Source organism: Amblyraja radiata, chromosome 7 (genome assembly GCF_010909765.2).
Source record: "Amblyraja radiata isolate CabotCenter1 chromosome 7, sAmbRad1.1.pri, whole genome shotgun sequence".
Classification (NCBI taxonomy): domain Eukaryota; kingdom Metazoa; phylum Chordata; class Chondrichthyes; order Rajiformes; family Rajidae; genus Amblyraja; species Amblyraja radiata.
In genome coordinates this window covers 77,994,671-78,014,010 of record NC_045962.1, presented here as the reverse complement: position 1 = coordinate 78,014,010, position 19,340 = coordinate 77,994,671, and the positions used below count along the sequence as shown (strand labels likewise).

The 19,340-nt window shown below is 43.1% G+C and overlaps 1 protein-coding gene across 1 annotated transcript in view; it reads right to left on the bottom strand.

Moving 5' to 3' along the window:
- The window catches only part of LOC116975560 (contactin-associated protein-like 5), a 705,003-nt gene that overhangs the window by 188,191 nt on the left and 497,472 nt on the right, over positions 1-19,340 (bottom strand). Inside the window, exons 18-19 of the mRNA XM_033024847.1 lie at positions 14,004-14,243; positions 4,620-4,844 (exon numbers count right to left, since the gene is read on the bottom strand). Of these exons, the coding sequence (XP_032880738.1) occupies positions 4,620-4,844; positions 14,004-14,243 (465 nt within the window). The remainder of the gene's footprint in view (positions 1-4,619; positions 4,845-14,003; positions 14,244-19,340) is intronic.

The window sequence follows — 19,340 nt, the reverse complement described above, 5'->3', positions numbered from 1 at the left end:
TGGTACTAACACCATCATCAAGTATGCATATGATACAATGGTGATTGTCCTCATCAGCAATAACGATGAGTCGGCCTACAGGGAGGAGGTCCAGCACTTAGCAGCATGGTGCGCTGACAACAACCTGGCCCTTAACTCCAAGAAGACCAAGGAGCTCATTGTAGACTTCAGGAAGTCCAGGGGCTGGCACGCACACCCCCATCCACATTAACAGGGATGGAGGTGGAACGTGTTTCTAGCTTCAGGTTCCTGGGAGTCAACATCTCCGATGACCTCTCTTGGACCCACAATACCTCAACTCTGATCAAGAAGGCTCACCAGCGTCTCTTCTTCCTGAGGAGACTGAAGAAGGTCCATCTGTCTCCTCAGATTCCTGGTGAACTTCTACCGCTGCACCATCGATAGCATCCTTACCAACTGTATCACAGTATGGTATGGCAACTGCTCTGTCTCCGACCGGAAGGCATTGCAGAGGGTGGTGAAAATTGCCCAACGCATCACCGGTTCCTCGCTCCCCTCCATTGAGTCTGTCCAAAGCAAGCGTTGTCTGCGGAGGGCGCTCAGCATCGCCAAGGACTGCTCTCACCCCAACCATGGACTGTTTACCCTCCTACCATCCGGGAGGCGCTACAGGTCTCTCCGTTGCCGAACCAGCAGGTCCAGGAACAGCTTCTTCCCGGCAGCTGTCACTCTACTCAACAACGTACCTCGGTGACTGCCAATCACCCCCCCCCCCCCCCCGCGGACACTTATTATTATTATTATTATTATTATTATTATTATTTATTCAAATCATTTGCTATGTCGCTCTTCCAGGGAGATGCTAAATGCATTTCGTTGTCTCTGTACTGTACAATGACAATGACAATGACAATTGAATCTGAATCTGAATCTGAATCTGAATGTACGTCACGGGTACGTCGGAGCTCGGGACGTCTCTTAGCAACTCTTAACGCTAACGGCAGGAACTCGGGAAACGCGGTAAGCTCGTGAAGACTCGTGAAGATTTTTCAACATGTTGAAAAATGTCCACGAGAGCCCAGAGTACCTACGAGCGGCTGTTACCGTAATTCTCCGAGTTCGAATCAGGGGAAACTCGGGAGAACTCTTGAATTACGTTGTACAGTGGGACATCCCCTTAAGGCAGCTGGGAGCTGAGAATGTAGTCAATCATAGACAAGAGGACGAGCGGCAGCAAAATAACTAGAGATGGAGTCAGGTCGAGAATGTCAATATCAAAAGAAGGCTAAAACTACCTCAAACCAGTGTCAAAAGTATTGACAAGGTTTATTGCGCTGTAGATACATCTGACAGATGGTTTCCAGCAGAAGTATAAACTTTGAATGCCCCAGGCTCCACAGAGAGTCAATGAAGATCATTGAAGAAGGGAACTACAGATTGCAGTGTTGTCTGTTATATTCCCCAGAGGCCTTGGAGAAAACATCTCTCAATGAAAAATCTTCAGGTTGCAAGCAAAATATTGTTTAAACTGTGGCAAAAATATAGGAGCTTAATCTCGACTAAATTAACGAGGAACACTTGATGTGTGAAATCACAATTTCATGGAATCGCAGCATGGTCACTGTAAGGAAGGGTGGCCATTTGGCCCACCGAGTCCATACCAGCCCTCTGCAAGAGCAATCCAGCCAGTCCCACAAAGCCTCTTCCTTAGTCATGCATTTCCTTTCCCTTTCAAATATATATCCCGGTTGTCTTTGAGCACCACAACTACCCGGTGACACAGCGGTAGAGTTGCTGTCTTACAGCGCCAGAGACCCTGGTTCGATCCGGACTACGGACTTGTACTTTCTCCTCATGACCTGCGTGGGTTTTCTCCGCGATCTACGGTTTCCTCCCACACTCCAAAGACATACAGCTTTGTAGGTTAACTGGTTTGGTATAAATTTAAATTTGTCCCCATTGTAGGATCGTGTAAATGCGCGGGGATCACTTGTATGTGCGGACTCGCAGGGCGAAGGTCCTGTTTCCGTGCTCTTACTCTTGCTCTTATGCTCCATGCCTCTGTAAACACCTTGGCGAAGGAGGGTGGTAAAATTTGCAAATTTTCAATCCACAGAACGATCCCTTGATTGTGAACCCTTGATGTTTTCACATAAAGGGTGGCGGGTGCATGGAACAAGCTGCCAGAGGAGGTAGTTGAGGCTGGGATTATCCCAATGTTTAAGGAACAGTTAGACGGGTACATGGATAGGACAGGTTTGGAGGGATATGGACCTAGCGTGGACAGGTGGGACTAGTGAAGCTGGGACATGTTGGCCGGTGTGGGCAGGTTGACCCAAAGGGCCCACATTTCCACGCTGTATCACAATATGATTCTACAACTCTATGACTGTGACTCTTCCCCTGAACCTCATCCTCACTATTTACTTTCCCTGTGTTTGGAACATAATAGCTAATAACTCCTTGTTTTCCATCCTTTAACATCCAATATTTCATCCACATCTTCCAAGCTGTGACTCAGCAAAGTCTTCTCCCTTGATAAAATATTCATTTGCAACCTTAGCCACATCATCTGTCTCTTTCTGCATTTGATCTCTTAGTTCATAATTGGCCCCATCTGTTCAATCCAATTCTTACCATTTAATATTTATACTCTTGGATTGCCGTACGTTAGCCAAGAGTTTTTTTTTAAATCAAAAATATATCTTTTACCCCTCTTATATCTTTATTCTTTTATGTCCCTTCTGAAATATCATGATCATAAGTGATGGGGGTAGAAGTAGGCCATTCAGCCCATCAAGTCTACATCGCCATTCAATCATGGCTGATCTATCTCCCCCTCCAAATCCCATTCTCCTGCCTTCTCCCCGTAACCTCTGACACCTGTACTATTCAAGAATCAATCTATCTCTGCCTTAAATAAATCCACTAACTTTGCCTCCACAGTCTTCTGAGACAATGAATTTCCCAGATTCACCACCATCTGAATATAGAAATTAGCCTAAGAATTAAAGGATGTTCTTTTAGGAAGGAGATGAGGAGGAATTTCTTTATTCAGAGGGTGGTGAATCCGTTGAATTATTTGCAACAGAAGGCTGTGGACGCAAAGTCAGTGGATATATTTAGGCAGAGATAGATGGATTCTTGATTAGTATGGGTGTCAGACGTTTTGGGGAGAAGGCAGGAATAATGGGGTTTGGAGGGAGTGATAGATCAAACAAAGAAACATAGAAACATAGAAAAGGAGTAGGCCATTCAGCCCTTCGAGCCTGCACCGCCATTCAATATGATCATGGCTGATCATCCAACTCAGTATCCTGTACCTGCCTTCTCTCCATACCCCCTGATCCCTTTAGCTACAAGGGCCACATCTAACTCCCTCTTAAATATAGCCAATGAACTGGCCTCAACTACCATCTGTGGCAGAGAGTTCCAGAGACTCACCACTCTCTGTGTGAAAAATGTTTTTCTCATCTCGGTCCTAAAGGATTTCCCCTTTATCCTTAAACTGTGACCCCTTGTCCTGGACTTCCACAACATCGGGAACAATCTTCCTGCATCTAGCCTGTCCAACCCCTTAAGAATTTTGTAAGTTTCTATAAGATCCCCCCTCAATCTTCTAAATTCTAGCGAGTACAAGCCAAGTCTATCCAGTCTTTCTTCATATGAAAGTCCTGACATCCCAGGAATCAGTCTGGTGAACCTTCTCTGTACTCCCTCTAAGGCAAGAATGTCTTTCCTCAGATTTGGAGACCAACACTGTACGCAATACTCCAGGAGTGGTCTCACCAATACCAAACATGATTGAATGGCGGAGTAGATGGCCAGAGTGGCCTAATTCTACTCCTATCTCTTATGATCTTATGATATTACTTATCTAAAGAACCTGGAATGCAGCATTGACATTAAAGAAGAATAAAATGCAATGGAAACAGTTCAGCAAAGGTTCAGAAGATAAATTTGTGGAATGAGATATCACCTTATGATTGTACAATAAATTGTACATATGTTCAGGTCTTAAAAGCAATGATCATATTGAAACATAACATTCTGAAGGGCTGCTCAGGATAAATGCCACAGGATGTTTCCCTTGGGTGGAGGAACCTGGTACGAGGGTTTCAGAATAAGAGGCTATTCATTTAAAACTACGATGAGGAACTTATTACCTCAAAGATTGTGAATCTTTGCAAATTGTATCCTCAGAGAGCTGTGAATGCAAAACCATGAATGATATTTTTTTTTAGCACCGACTCACCACCAATTTTCCAGCAACAGGTGGTCTGGCACCTCCTTTATTCCGAATAAAATTCCAAGAGCGCACTTGAAATCCGCCCCCCTCAGAAGTTGCCCCGAAAATATGGCGCCTAGGCCAGGAGAAGTGGGCTAATCAATCTCATCGCGGCTGATCGACGGGTCAAATTTGTCCCCTCTGGAACTCTGGCCCAGCCGGAACAGACGGATCTGTTCCCATAGCTGACTTTCATGGACGATCGGCTGGCCGGCATCTCAGCCCCCCCTGGCTGTGACCTCTGCTTGTCCAGCAAAATGGATAATTTTTGCAAGGTTCTTGAGCCAGAAAATCGCTGGTGGACCTGCACCATCTTATTTTAAAAATCATACGGCAAATGTCTAGAAATAGGTAGGTTTGACAAACTTACCATTTTTGGAGAGAGTTACAGCCATATATTCCTCATTGAAAGAACTGACATAAAGCAGTATACATGGGGTGTGCATAGTTCGAAAACTGAATGCAATATTTTCCCTCAAATAGGTGAGCTCTGAAGACGCAGCAGATGAAAGATCGCTTAGATTCTTGACAACGGTGACAGGCTCCTGTAGTGTGTATAACAATGATGTTCCAGACTCAAAAGTAGCAGAAATCTCTGAGCAATAAAACAAAACACAGAATAAAAATTAGTAAGGTTATTTATTAGATAACCCAAGTTTAATTTATCCGACTTAAAATCAGATGTAGATTAAAAAATAACATAACTAGTCAGGTTTGTTCAATTCTAGCCTATATTCTTTTAATGGTTTAATTATTTGGTCTTCTACCTTTAGTATCAGAGATATAATGTGGAAACAGGCCCTTCGGCCCATTGAGTCCCCGCCGACCAGTGATGACACTAGTTCTATCCTACACACTGGGGACAATTTACAGAAGCCAATTAACCTACAAACCTGCACGTCTCTGGAATGTGAGATAAAACTGGAGCACCCTGAGAAAACCCACGTAGTCACAGTGAGAACGTACGAACTCTGTACAGACAGCACCCACGGTCAGGATCAAACCCAGGTCTCTGGTGCTGTAAGGCAGCAAATCAACTACCGCACCACCTTGCCATCTGTTCCTCCAATTTACATGTGGCCTTACTCTGGCAATCTAGGGGGCCCAGAGTAGAAAGGTTAGTATGGGTAGGAAGGAACTGCAGATGCTGGTTTACACCAAAATGCTGGAGTAACTCAGCAGGACAGGCAGCAGCATCTCTGGATAGAAGGAATGGGTGATGTTTTGGGTCGAGACCCTTCTTCAGACACATGGGAATGGGATGGAGAGTTGAAATTGTTGGCAATCGGGAGATCTCGTAGGCTGGTGGACCGAGCGTAAGTGTTCAACGAAACAGTTCTTGCATGATGCTGCTTTCCATTGAGCTAAGTGGAAGAGAAATGTATTCGGATTGTGAAATTGACTGGCGATATCACCCCAGGCAAATGTCATCCCAACCTGAAATTTATAACTCTCTTGCATTCTATTGTTCTACCTGTATTTCAGTGTAGTAAACTGATAGAAAGCTGGAATGGGTTTTAATAATTTAAGTGGACAATGTAAAGCTTTAAATGTTGCAGATTCTGTAAGAGGAATCAATGGGACATTGCATTTTCTTACAGTTCATCAACTGAACGTTTACTGAGTGCATTGGAAAAACTAACTCAACACCAGAGAGATTTCTAACCCAACGTTTTTTTGTTGAACTACCATCAATCTCAATGTTTGTTTTGTTGGTGAAGTGCCGCACCCAGCATTTTCATGTGTGCCAAAATAATTGAAGAAAAGCACACTTTAACACAATCTAGACTGTGTATAATGTGTTAAGCACTATTGACGTTTGCATAGGAGGGATATGGGCCAAGCACAGGTCGGTGGGACTAGTGTAGATTGAGCGACGTTGGTCAGCATGGACAAGTTAGGTCAAAGGCCTGTTTCCATGCTGTGTGACTCTATGATTACCATTTTAATAGAGACATTAACTTGCTGGACAAAACTGACCATTTCAAAATGCAGTGCTTTGTGAACTTCTGCTCATTTAACAAATGAACTAGTGAAAGACCAAATCAAGAAGTTGTCGGCAATTGCAAACCTTTGGTCAAAATCAGGGGAAGGTAATAAAGCCATAAGTGACAGGAGTAGAAATGGGCCATTCGGCCCATCAAGTCTACCCCACCATTCAATCATGGCTGATCTATCTCTCCCTCCTAACCCCATTCCACTGCCTTCTCCCTATAACCCCTGACACCCGTACTAATCAAAAATCTACCTATCTCTGCCTTAAAAATATCCACTGACTTGGCCCCCACAGCCTTTTGTGGCAAAGAATTCCACACCCAAGATTCATCACTACTCTGACAAAATAAATTTCTCCTCATCTCCTTCCTAAAAGAATGTCCTTTAATTCTGAGGCTCTAACCTCTAGTCCTGGATTCTCCCACAAGTGGAAACATCCTCTCCACATCCACTCTATCCAAGGCTGTCACTAATCTGTATGTTTCAATGAGGTTCCCCCTTCATTCTTCTAAACTCCAGCGAGTACAGGCCCAGTGCCGGCAAACGCTCATCATAAGTTAACCTACTCATTCCTGGTAGTGGAATGAGACAATGAGAAGCATGGCATCCTTATCAGGCCCATCCTGCAGTGTGCCTGGAGCAGACGTAGAAGGCCTTGAACATGTGACAATAAACTAAACTGAGACTGAACTGAACTGAGGAGTAAAATTGATTGAACAGTCATGGTCAAAGTTCACTCAATGGAGACTACACAGTGACTATCTGCTTGGGGCTGGCTTAACTTTATTAAGCCATTTACATGGATGCCCTCTTGTTAAAAATGAAAACTATTTTCACCCCATGAATGATCATTGCTTGTGCCTTAGACAGACACAAAATGCTGGAGTAATTCAGCAAGTCAGACAGCATTTTTGGAGAAACGGAAAGGTGACGTTTCTGGTCGAGACCCTACTTTGCCTACTTTGTGCAGCTAAACCCAAACCCATTTGTACCAGAAATAACGTCAAGACTTTTCCTCTTTAACCTAGAAGAACATGATAAATGATTTTGTGTACATGTATGGTGTGCTGTAAACATTACAATGTTGCTCTAACTGTACTAACACAGACATTGCATATTACACCACAACATTTGTATAGAAGATATTAGATCTTCGATTTAAACCAGCATCTGCAGTTCTTTCCAACACAAAATTTGTGTCCTCATTTTCATTCTTAAAATATTATAGTAGGGCTCCCCCTCTCTCTCCATTTCAGAAAGTTATGGGTTCAATCATTTCACATTTGAATTTTAGTTTCTGTATTACACAGGGAGTTTGAGAGTCTTACACTTACAACAAACTTCATGCCTGCAATTATACATCATGTGCCCATATTATGGGTAGGCATATTGAAAGTTGAGAGGAAGTAAAAGTAGTTTAAATAAATAATTTAAATAAGTGTGCATCATTTCAGAAATTGTCCATCCAATTTCCTTCATAAGACAGGGCATTTTAAATGCATTTCCTCAGATGTTGCCGCCGTTGTGCGAATGGATCGTGACTTAATGAATACAGAGAGGTTTTGTGAAGGAAAATGCCCGAAGCTACCTTAAGGCATTGTGACTTTCTTTCCAATCTGCGCAAAATTATAATTGATGATAAAAGATGTATGCAATTTAAATGGATCGTGTTACTTTACATTTCAGACGCGGCAAATGAAGGTTCCGTGATAGGAAACCGCTCAGAAATCATCTCCATACTTCACAGCATCAGGGCACTATCAGCTCAGCAGCGGTAAATTATTCATGTTATTGCTAATTGATGATTATTGTAGCTTTTGTAATATTAAACTAACCATTAACACGACATGAACTTCTACCCGGGAATACATTGATGAAAAACACAAGGGTGTGAATTTAATTATATCCATATGCTGATGGCAGCGCAAATATAAAGTGTTTTTACTCCTTATTTTCCAGTTAATATGCAGGTGAGAGACTGACTTGAAAATTGGCCTGAGTAGTAACTACCAGGGGCAGATGGACATAGATGGGTTACAGTCATAGAGCTCTCTTGTGGCGCTGATAAAAACAATCTCATCGATAAGTTTATCCACGTTAGGTTCACCCTTCCTTGCTGTTCGAGTCTAAAACTGCAACCAAGGGAGTTCTCACAAAAGTTCTCTGCAATTTGAGCAAGACTGACTTGTTTTGCATTCCAGTTTCCTTGCCTTAAAGATTAATCAATCACTTGCCTTTGCTATTTCTTTGCTGTACCTGCAAATTTACTTTACCTTGCAAATCGATTGGCTATTGTCTATTGTCTATTTCCTTTGTAGGTACGAGATGGCACGGTAACACAGCAGTAGAGCTGCTGCCTTTTACGCCCGAAATCCAGGTTCGATCCTGACTACTGCCTGTACGGAATTTGTACATTCTCCCCATGACCGCGGGGTTTTTTTTCCGGCTATCTCCGGTTTCCTCCCAGCAAAGACTGCCAGGTTTGTAGGCTAATTGGCTTAGAAAATTAATAAATTGTCCATAACATGTATAGGTTAGTGTTACTGTATGGGGAACGTGGGCTTAGTGGGCCAAAGGGCTGTGTCACTAAACTAAACTAAACTAATCTCATTTAACAGCTCACCAAGATCCATCCCACTGTATCCCTATTCAACTAGTTCCAGAATAAAACAATCCCATCAAAATGATCACACCCTCCTTATTCCCAAGTTCTACCCATTCAAACCCACTGGACGTTCCTTCAGGAATATGCTGTCTAAGTACTGCCGTGAGATTCTCCTGGATCAAAATACGACAGCGCAGAAATAAGTCCTTTGGCCCACCAGGTCCATGCTGATCTGCGATCGCCGCAGACTTAGAAACATAGAAAATAGGTGCAGGAGTAGGCCATTCAGCACCGCCATTCAATATGATCATGGCTGATCATCCAACTCAGTATCCTGTACCTGCCTTCTCTCCATACCCCCTGATCCCTTTAGCCACAAGGGCCACATCTAACCCTCTTAAATATAGCCAATGAACTGGCCTCAACTACCATCTGTGGCAGAGAGTTCCAGAGACTCACCACTCTCTGTGTGAAAAATGTTTTCCTCATCTCGGTCCTAAAGGATTTCCCCCTTATCCTTAAACTGTGACCCCTTGTGCTGGACTTCCCCAACATCGGGAACAATCTTCCTGCATCTAGCCACTTCCCACATACACTGGGGACAATTTTCAATTATACCAAGCCAATATACTTACAACTCTTTATGTCTTTGTAGTGTGGGAGGAATCCAGAGCCCCCGTGGAAAACTCACGCATGTCACGGGGAGAATGTACAAACTGCATACAGGCAAGCACCCTTAGTCAGGATCGAACCCAGAACTCTGGCGCTGTAAGGCAGCAACTCTACCACTGCACCAATGTGGCCCTTGTGGCATCTGTACACCAGAACATTGATCTCCAGTCCTGCCTATCCCACAATCCTGTTATTGTAATAACTAGAATATTTCAATAACTAGAATATTTCATGCGCCTTTCAATGCTCATCTGTCTTGTAGCTAAAGCATTTCATTCCAGGCAACATCCTACTTAAAAATGCAAAAACATTGGAAAATCTTACAAATTAAAGAAAAACAGGCCGCTTAAAACTGTTGCCAGCTAATGCAACCTTTAAAGCAGCAAACATGGGGAAGAGGAATAAAACAGACATTGAAGAATCAAAGCTGATATCAAGGGTTAACAAGTGCTCTGTAGTAGTCAATTCCAGATACAGGTAGCGTAAGGAGGATTGTAGAGGCAGTGTTGTTAGTTTATTGGACAAGTTGGCAGTGACTTAGACCTCCAACCTCGGGAGCAATTGCAGACAACACAATGACAACTGGAGAATATATATTCAAGCAACTAAATAAATCTGGAATAATTCACTGATATCAGTAATATTTACCATGTTATTGACTGAATGTGTTGCCATTATCTATGCTGTTCTATATGTAAAATATATTAGATACCAGAAGAAATGGGTTCCGTTGGGACACGGGCTGGTCCCCCAACGCAATATTCCACCTCTCCACCAATTCCAAAATTGGTGGCCAGTGGGCCAGTGGGGGGGGGGGGGGGGCTAGTATGGAGCGCTAGTATGGGTGTTATGGGCTGAAGGCACTGGTTTCCAGAGGGCTAATATGGACATTGTGGACCAAATGGATTCTTGGGGTTGCATCTCAATCACTCAAGCCTGATGTGCTGGCAGCTCACTCACGGCTGGTGGGCTAGCAGTTGACATGGCTATTCCTTGAAATTCCATTTCAAGCAGCGTGCAAGGCCACCAAATTCAAATGCAGTTTCTTACCACTTCAAGCAGGGTGCAAGGCCACCAAATTCAAGTGCAGTTTCATACCATTTCATGCAGAGTGCAAGGCCACCACATTCAAATGCAGTTTCATAACATTTCAAGTAGGGTGAACACTATAAAACCACCATAAAACCACACAAAACTCCACAAAATACCACATAGACGTTCAGTGTGTTCAGTTGATTCACAGCTCAGACAGTCATGACCGCTCCCTCCCTCATCTTGCAGACTGAGCCACACCCACACTTCCGGGTTTTATAATCCCTCCCCCTCCCACCGGAAGGGGCATGGCCTTCATGGTGTGATAGACAGGAGAGAGATTCTCAAAATTTAAACACTAATAACACTTCTATTTTTCATTCATGGGAAGAATCCTCTGCACCTGATGAGCGGAGGGGGACTGAGTAAGATGGCCAAAAATCACAGCCGTAAGCCGTTTTATCTACAATCAATAAATAGTACAAACAGGAAGTTGTCAAGTTTAGACTTTTAATCATTTGCCATTTCAAACCAACCACCACTAACCATTTGCTGTGCTTTATTTCAAACCAACCACCACCAACCATTTGCTGTGCTTTATTTCAAACCAACCATCACCAACCATTTGCTGTGCTTGATTTCAAACCAACCATCACCAACCATTTGCTGTGCTTTTTTTCAAACCAACCACCACCAACCATTTGCTTTATTTCAAACTAACCACCTTTTCATTTTCAAACCACATTAAGGGCACTCAAGGTCTGTAAAACCACACTCACAGTTTAGTAGACATGTGTTCAGTGTTATTCACAGCTCAGGCTGCGAGACGTGAGCCTCTCGCTCCCCCATCTTGCAGAGAATGACTGAGGCACTCAACACCTCTGGGTTTTATAGTCCCTCCAGAAGGGGCGTGGAGAGAGAATCTCAACATTTTTTAAACACTAATAACTCTTTTACTTTTCATCGATGGGAAATATCCTCTTGTCCTGCGCAGTGGAGGGGGAGTAAAATGGCCAAAAATCACAGCCGTAAGTGGCAGCGTTTTTTCTAAAATCAATATACAGAACAACAGGAAGTGGTCAAGATCAGACTTTTAGTAATATAGAAGATGCTGTTAACTCTGAAACATCTGAATGATAAGTTCACAAGTTCACAAGTTATAAGAGTAGAATGAGGTCATTCTGCCCATCGAGTCTATTCCGCAATTCAATCACGGCTGATCTCTGCCTCCTAATCCCATTTTCTTGCCTTCTCCCCATCAACCTTCACATCTGTTCTAATCAAGAATTTGTCTATCTCTGCCTTAAAAGACTTGGCCTCCACAGCCCTCTGTGGCAATGAGTTCCACAGATTAACTACCCTCTGACTAAAGAAGTTCCTCCTCACCTCCTTTCTAAAAGAGCGCCCTTCAATTCTGAGGCTATGACCTCTGGTCCTAGACTCTCCCACAAGTGGAAACATCCTTTCCATATCCACACTATCTATGCCTTTCATTATTCTGTAAGATTCAATGAGGTCCCCCCTCTACCTTCTAAACTCCAGCGAATACAGGCCCAGTGCCGTCAAGCACTCATCATATGCTAACTCACTCATTCCTGGAATCTTTCTTGTAAACCTCCTCTGGACCCTCTCCAGAGCCAGAACATCCTTCCTCAGATATGGGGATAAGTTTTGGTGACTGAATAAATATTACTTCAAGAGATGAAGAAGATGAAAGTAAATGGTGCAGTTCACAAAATTGAGGATTATTAAAAGTGACGCACAATAGTTTAGAATGTTCGAATGTTAGGCGGGTGACAATCTAAAATTATGCTAATATCCCACATGTATTTTACATCAGACATTTTTTATTCACTGCAAGTTACTTTGATATGAAATTCACTATATGAAAGGGTGGTGGAAGAGAAATAAGAAATATATCTTTCAAGAAAAGGAATTCTAAATACATTTGAAGGGAAAATAGTAAAGGCTCTGCGGAAGAAGTATATTCTCTAACTACATTCTAACTATATCCCCAGTATGGCCTATTCTTTATATAAAATAGAAATACGACAAATAGGTTCTCCAGCCTGCGCCACCATTCAAAAGAAATATTGGGAATTGTTTTGTTTGTCCACTTTCCATATCAATCCCCACATAGCACACCATGATCCCCCATTGACCACAACCTTGAATATGTTAGTTTAGTTTCATTTAATGATTCTGCGTGGAAACAGGCCCCTTGGCCCGCTATGTCCATGCTGACCAGCGATCCCTGGACACTACCACTATCCTGCATATATAAAGGACAATTTTACATCTATACCAAGCCAATTAACCTACAAACCTGTACTACTTTGGAGTGTGGGATGAAACCGAAGATCTCGGAGAAAACCCGCGCAGGTCACGGGGAGAACGCACAAACTCCGTAGAGACAGCACCGGTAGCTAGGATCGAACCTGTACTTCTGGCGCTGTAGAGCAGCAACTCTACCTCTGCGCCACCGTGCCATCCTAATTCTATCACCCAGCCTTCTAAGAACGATGAGGAAGGAATTTTGAAAGATTTACCATCCCCTGCATAAAGGAATCTGGTTCAGTTCTGCAATTTTCTACAATTTCGGCAGCATGTTTTGCATTCCATTCTCCTTGCCTTAAAAGATTAATCAATCATTTGCCTTCCAATTGGTTTGCTGTACACGGGCAGCATAGTGGCGCAGCGGTGAAGTTGCTGCCTAACACCGCCAGAGCCCCGGGTTCGATCATGACTACAGGTGCTGTCTGAAAAGAGTTTGAACTTTCTCCCAGGTTGGTGACTGCATAGGAGAGATCACCAGGGGTGATGAGATCAGAAACAGCCTGGGGGATGATGTCCTGGGGTTCATAGGTAGAGCCATGGTCAAGGGGTAGGTATGAGAAGGTGTCCGAGAATTGGCGCCTGATCTCAGCATGGTAGAGGTGAGCCTGCTAGACTTAAATGTCACCTCCCTTGTCAGTGGGCTTGATTGTGCCCGACCCAAAACGTCATCTATCCATGCACTCTCGGGATGCTGCCTGACCCTCTGAGTTACTCTAGCATTCTGTGCCTTTTTTTGTAAACCATTAAGGTGGCACAGTGGTAGAGTTGCTGCCTTACAGCGCTTACAATGGCAGAGACCTGGATTCGATCCGGCTATGGGTGCGTGTCTGTACGGAATTTGTACGTTCTCCCCGTGTCCTGCGTGCGTTTTCTCTGAGAATTTTGGTTTTCTCCTGCATTCCGAAGACGTACAGGTTTGTTGGTTAGTTGGCTTGGTATAAATGTAATAATTGTCCCTAGTGTAGGATAGTGTCAAGGTGCGGCGATCGCTTATCAGTGCAGACGAAGGGCCTGTTTCCGCGCTGTATCTCTAAACCAAACTAAACTAAACTAAAATCTGCAGTTCTTTTTTTCTCAACTACCCACTTACTTATTTGGAATCTGGGTTCTTACCTTTTTTACAGAATGGTCCATCATAAGCAGAGTGACTACAGTTGCACCAATAGCCATTGTACTTCTCAATGCACCTCCCTCCATTGTGGCACAGGTTACCATAACTGCTACAATGTCCAAGGCAACCTGGCTTCACCCCAGGTGTGACTTTAGCTCTTTCTTCAAGATCCAGGGTGATCCCATTCAACCGTAAAGAACGAATACATCCAAGGAAACCCTTCTGTCTTGATGCTGTCCCACCTGCAGGGAGATTAATGAACAGTAAGCTAATGTCACAGTAGTGCACCAAATGACCAAGAAGTGAGATAGACCAGCAGAATTATTTTTTTTTTGCGCAGGCTCGGCGATCGTTTTGCTGAACACCTCCGTCTAAATCTACCCGATCTCCAGGCTGCTAAACACTTTAACTACCCCTCCCATTCCCACACTGATCCTTCTGTCCAGGGCCTCCTCCGCTGTCAGAGTGAGGCCCAACACAAATTGGAGGAACAGCACCTCATATTTCGCTTGGGCAGCTTACAACCCACTGGAGTGAATATTGATTTCTCTAACTTCAAGTAACACTTGCTTTCCCTCTCTCTCAATCCCTCTCCCTTCCCAGTTCTCCGACCAGTCTTACTGTCTCCGACTACATTTTATCTGTTTGCTTTGTTTTTACTTTCTCCCAGCTAACAATCATCTATTCCAGTGGTTCCCAACCTATTTTAGCTCTTGGCCCCCTTGGGATCTTTTAATTTTTATGTGCCCCCCCCTCCTGACATTATTAGCGGAAAAAAAGTACTTCAATATTATAATACCTTCCATAAAAATATCAGTGTCTATTAATTGCACATATATTCTCTTTTATTCTATTCCACAAACATCAAAAATATTTCAACTACATAGATTTAAATTTATTAGAACTGAAATTTAGGAGGCAACAGGGTTGTAGCTCTGTGGCCCCCTTCATTGAACCTGTGGCCCCCTAAATCCCAATTGTTTTCTGTAGCCCCCCTGAACCATATGGCCCCAGGTTGGGAATCACTGATCTATTCTACATCTCCCTTGATTCTCATTCCCTTTGTCCTGTTTTCACACCTTACACTTCCTTATCTCTGTATCCCTCTCCATTGACATCATTCTGAAGACGGGTCTCGACCCGAAAAGTCACGCATTCCTTCTTTCCAGTCTGTCCTGCTGAGTTACACCAGCATTTTTTGTCTATCTTAGATTTTTTAAAAGTTTAGTTTAATTTACAGATACATTGCGGAAACAGGCCCTCACCGACCAGCAATCCTCGCTTTTTTAATCTTACATGGACAAGTCTGTTCTGCCTGTTAGATCCCACAATCTGACCATTATCAATGCATTACATTGTCCTAACAACTACCATTAAACCACCTTGTCTTAGTTTAGTTTAATTCAGTTTCATTTAGATATACAGCGTGGAAACAGGCCCTGCAGCCCTCTGACTCCACACCGACCAGTGATCCCCGCACATTAACACTATCCTACACATACTTGAGACAATTTTTTTAAATTTACCAAGCCAATTAGCCTTTGGAGTGTGGGAGGAAACCAGAACTCATGGAGAAAACCCATGCCGGTCACGGGGAGAACGTACAAACTCCATACAGACAGCACCCATTGTCAGGATTGAACCTGGGTCTTTGGCGCTGCAAGGCAGCAACTCTACCGCTGTGCCACCGTGCAGCCTGTTGCGTTATAAGTAAAATACGTAACATATTCTTTGTACCCTATATTCTGTGAGCAAACTACCCCAAGCAAAATGTACAAAAACATCTTCTGCTCATAAATAAGACACAAAATTCCGGAGTACCTCAGCGGGTCAGGCAGAATCCCTGGAGAACGTTCCTGGAGAACGTTCCAGAATCCCTGGAGAACGTGGAGAGATGACATTTCAGGTCGGGTTCCTACTTCATTCTGAAGATCTGAAACGCCACCTATCCATATTCTCCGGGGTTGCTGCCTGACCCATTGAGTTACTCCAGCATTTTGTGTCTTTCCTTGGTAAACCAGCAGTTCCTTCTTTCTACATTTAGCTCATTGTGTGGCAGTTTTAGATGGTTGGTCATTATTTCCAGTCAAAAGCTAAACCAAAACTACAAATGCACAAAATGACTTCTATACCCTTCAATAGTATACCAGTTTATTTTATTCTAAGTCACAGTTAAATCTTGGAATGTTTGGTGCAAAGCACTATACATAAAACATGATCAACCAAGGTCATCTCTGTTCATTGCTATATTTCAGTAGTAAAAATGGATGTTTCAAATTTCTATTTTATTGTGTCTCATCTTAGATTTCATATTGTAGAATATTAAATGCACAGGTTTATCTGCAAGATACCTGCACTTCAGATTACTGAAATCCTGTTGTAAAAATACATCTTTATAAATGATTAAAAAAAAGACAACTGGAAATGCAATTGCAGTTTTTTTAAGACATCAGTTTGTAAGTTCATAATTACTAGAAACAGAATTAGGCCATTCAGCTCATAAAATCGACTCCGCCATTCAATCATGGCTGATCTAACTTTCTCTCTCAACCCCATTCTCCTGCCTTCTCCCTCTGTCACCCATATTAATCAAGAATCTGTCAATCTCTGCCTTAAAAATATCCACTGACTTGGCCTCCACAGCCATCAATGGTGATTAATTTTACAGATTCACCACCCTCTGACTAAAGACATTCCTCCTCATCTTCTTTCTGAAGGTACGTCCTTTAATTCTGAGGCTTTGGCCTCTGATCCTAGAAACTCCCACTAGTGGAAACATCCTCTCCACATTCACTCTGAAGGGCCTGTCCCACTTAGGCTATTTTTAGGCGACTGCCGGCGACTGTCATAGTCATAGCAGGTCGCCGAAAAAACGGGGACTGGTACCCCCCTTAGACATAAAATTTGAAAACAACAAAAAATAACCGAAGTCAGCACCGGCAACAACCTACGTCACCTGGTGACAACTACGACAGCACCTACATCAGGAGAAGTCAAGCTACACTCATTGGCGTCAAGCCCACTGTCACTGACTGTTTCCAAAAAATTTTCAACATGTTAAAAATCCAGAGGCGACCAGAAAGAAGCTACGACTCTTTGGGCGACTGAGTAGAATACTCACGACCATACAGGCGACATCCGGCGACCATAGTCGCCTGAAGTCGCCTACAAAATGCCCTAAGTGGGACAGGCCCTTATCCAGGCCTCTATTCGGTAGGTTTCAATGAGGTCCCCCCCTCATCCTTTTAAACTACTCGTACTTTTCAGGACAATTCTATGCACAGAAAGATAACAATTAAATGAGATGGAGAGGAACATCATCAAAACTTATAAGATATTCATTCACTGACACCAGGAGCAGATATTTTGAAGTCAAGAATGTTGTTAAATTTTGTCCCAATAATGGATGTTTTTGGGACAGCAATGGATAGATAGTTGGCAGGAAATGATGGATTCAAATTGTTATTGTTAATATGTTCACTATCGTTACTTTTACTTCCTTGTGCTGTTTTTTCTATTTAAGTTTGCTTGCTCATTGAAATACAAAGCTGGCAATAGGGCTTATGAGATTGTGTTTAAGAAGGAACTGCAGATGCTGGAAAATCGAAGGTACACAAAAAAGCTGGAGAAACTCAGTGCGTGCAACAGCATCAATGGAGCGAGGGAAATAGGCAACGTTTCAGGCCAAAACCCTTCTTCAGATCATCGGAAGATGAGGGGAGACCCGATAGAAGTATTTAAACTGGTGAGAGGTATAGAGAGGGCAGATTATAAGAACATTTTTTTTCCCAGGGTGGTAATATCAAAGACTAGAGGGAATAGCTGGAAGATGAGAGGGCATAGCTGGAAGATGAAAGGGGCAAAGTTTAAAGGAGATGTGCGGGCAAGTTTTATTGCACAATGGGTTCTGAGGGGCTTGGAATGTACTGTCGAGGTTGGTGGTCGAAACAGGTATAACAGTTGCGTTTAACAAGCTTTTAGACAGGCGTGTGTTGGGAATGGAGGGGTTTGGGTCGTGTGCAGGCAGATGAGATCAGTTTGGCTTGGCATCATGTTCAACAGAGACAGTGTGGTCAGAGAGACTGTTCCTGTGCTGTACTTTTCTAGGTAGGAAGGAACTGCAGATGCCGGTTTCAACCGAAGATAGACACAAAATCCTGGAGTAACTCAGCGGGACAGGCAGCATCTCTGGAGAGAAGGAATGGGTGACTTTTCAGGGTCTGAAGAAGGGTCTCGACCCAAAACGTCACCCATTCCTTCTCTCCAAAGGTGCTGCCTGTCCCACTGAGTTACTCCAGCATTTCGTGTCTATCCGTTCTTTTCTACGTTCGTTGTTCCATGCACTAACTCTGTCTTTAAGCAGCATGGATTCCCAATTTGAATTCATTAGTGTTCTGCTAATATCATGTAAAATACAGTGTAATCATAGTCTTGAATCATGAACTTGGAAGACCCTTGGCATATGTCACTTGTCTGAAAGCCATTAGCATTCTTTATTCAAGGTTAAGCATTCTGCCCTATCACTGTAGCATAGAAAATTGATCTGCTTCATTGCTCTGAGTGTGAAACTCAATTTACACTAAATGCATTTTCTGCTTTAATGCATTTATTTTTCTTGTGGAATTAATAACCTTGGGCATGTAAATAAGTGTTGGATTCTTTCAGTGGGGTAATGCCTGATAATTAAAAGCATGATTCATGAAGAAAAACATCCCTACATTTGAAAATTATTCCCATTTCTATATTGAATCTGGAATTATAGATTCATAGTCGTAGAGTGATACAATGTGGAAACAGGCCCTACGGCACAACCTGCCCACACCGGCCAACATGCCCCAGCTGCACTAGCCTCACCTGCCTGCATTTGGTCCATACTCCTCCAAACCTGTCCTATCCATGTACCTGTCTGTTTCTTTAATGTTGGGATAGTTCCTGCCTCAACTACCTCCTCTGGCATCTTGTTCTGCACATCCACCACCATGCGGCAGTGGTGCAGCGGTAGAGTTGCTGTCTTGCAGCGACAGAGACCCCGAATTCTACCCTGACTATGGGTGCTGTCTGTATGGAGTTTGTATGTTCTCTCTGTGGCCGTGTGGGTTTTCTCTGGGTGCCCCAGTTTCTTCCCATGTTCCAAAAACGTGCAAGTTTGTAGGTTAATTAAGAAATCCACTCCAGACAGGTTCAGTATCTCTAAACTAAACTAATCTAAACTAAAGTTCATCTGGAAACTCATCGGGGACTGATTCAGTCATCTATCTATCTACTACATTCATGTCCACGGGAAAGTAAAATTGGAAAAAGAGACTCCCGTTTATTTGAAATGAAAACTTGCAAGTGGG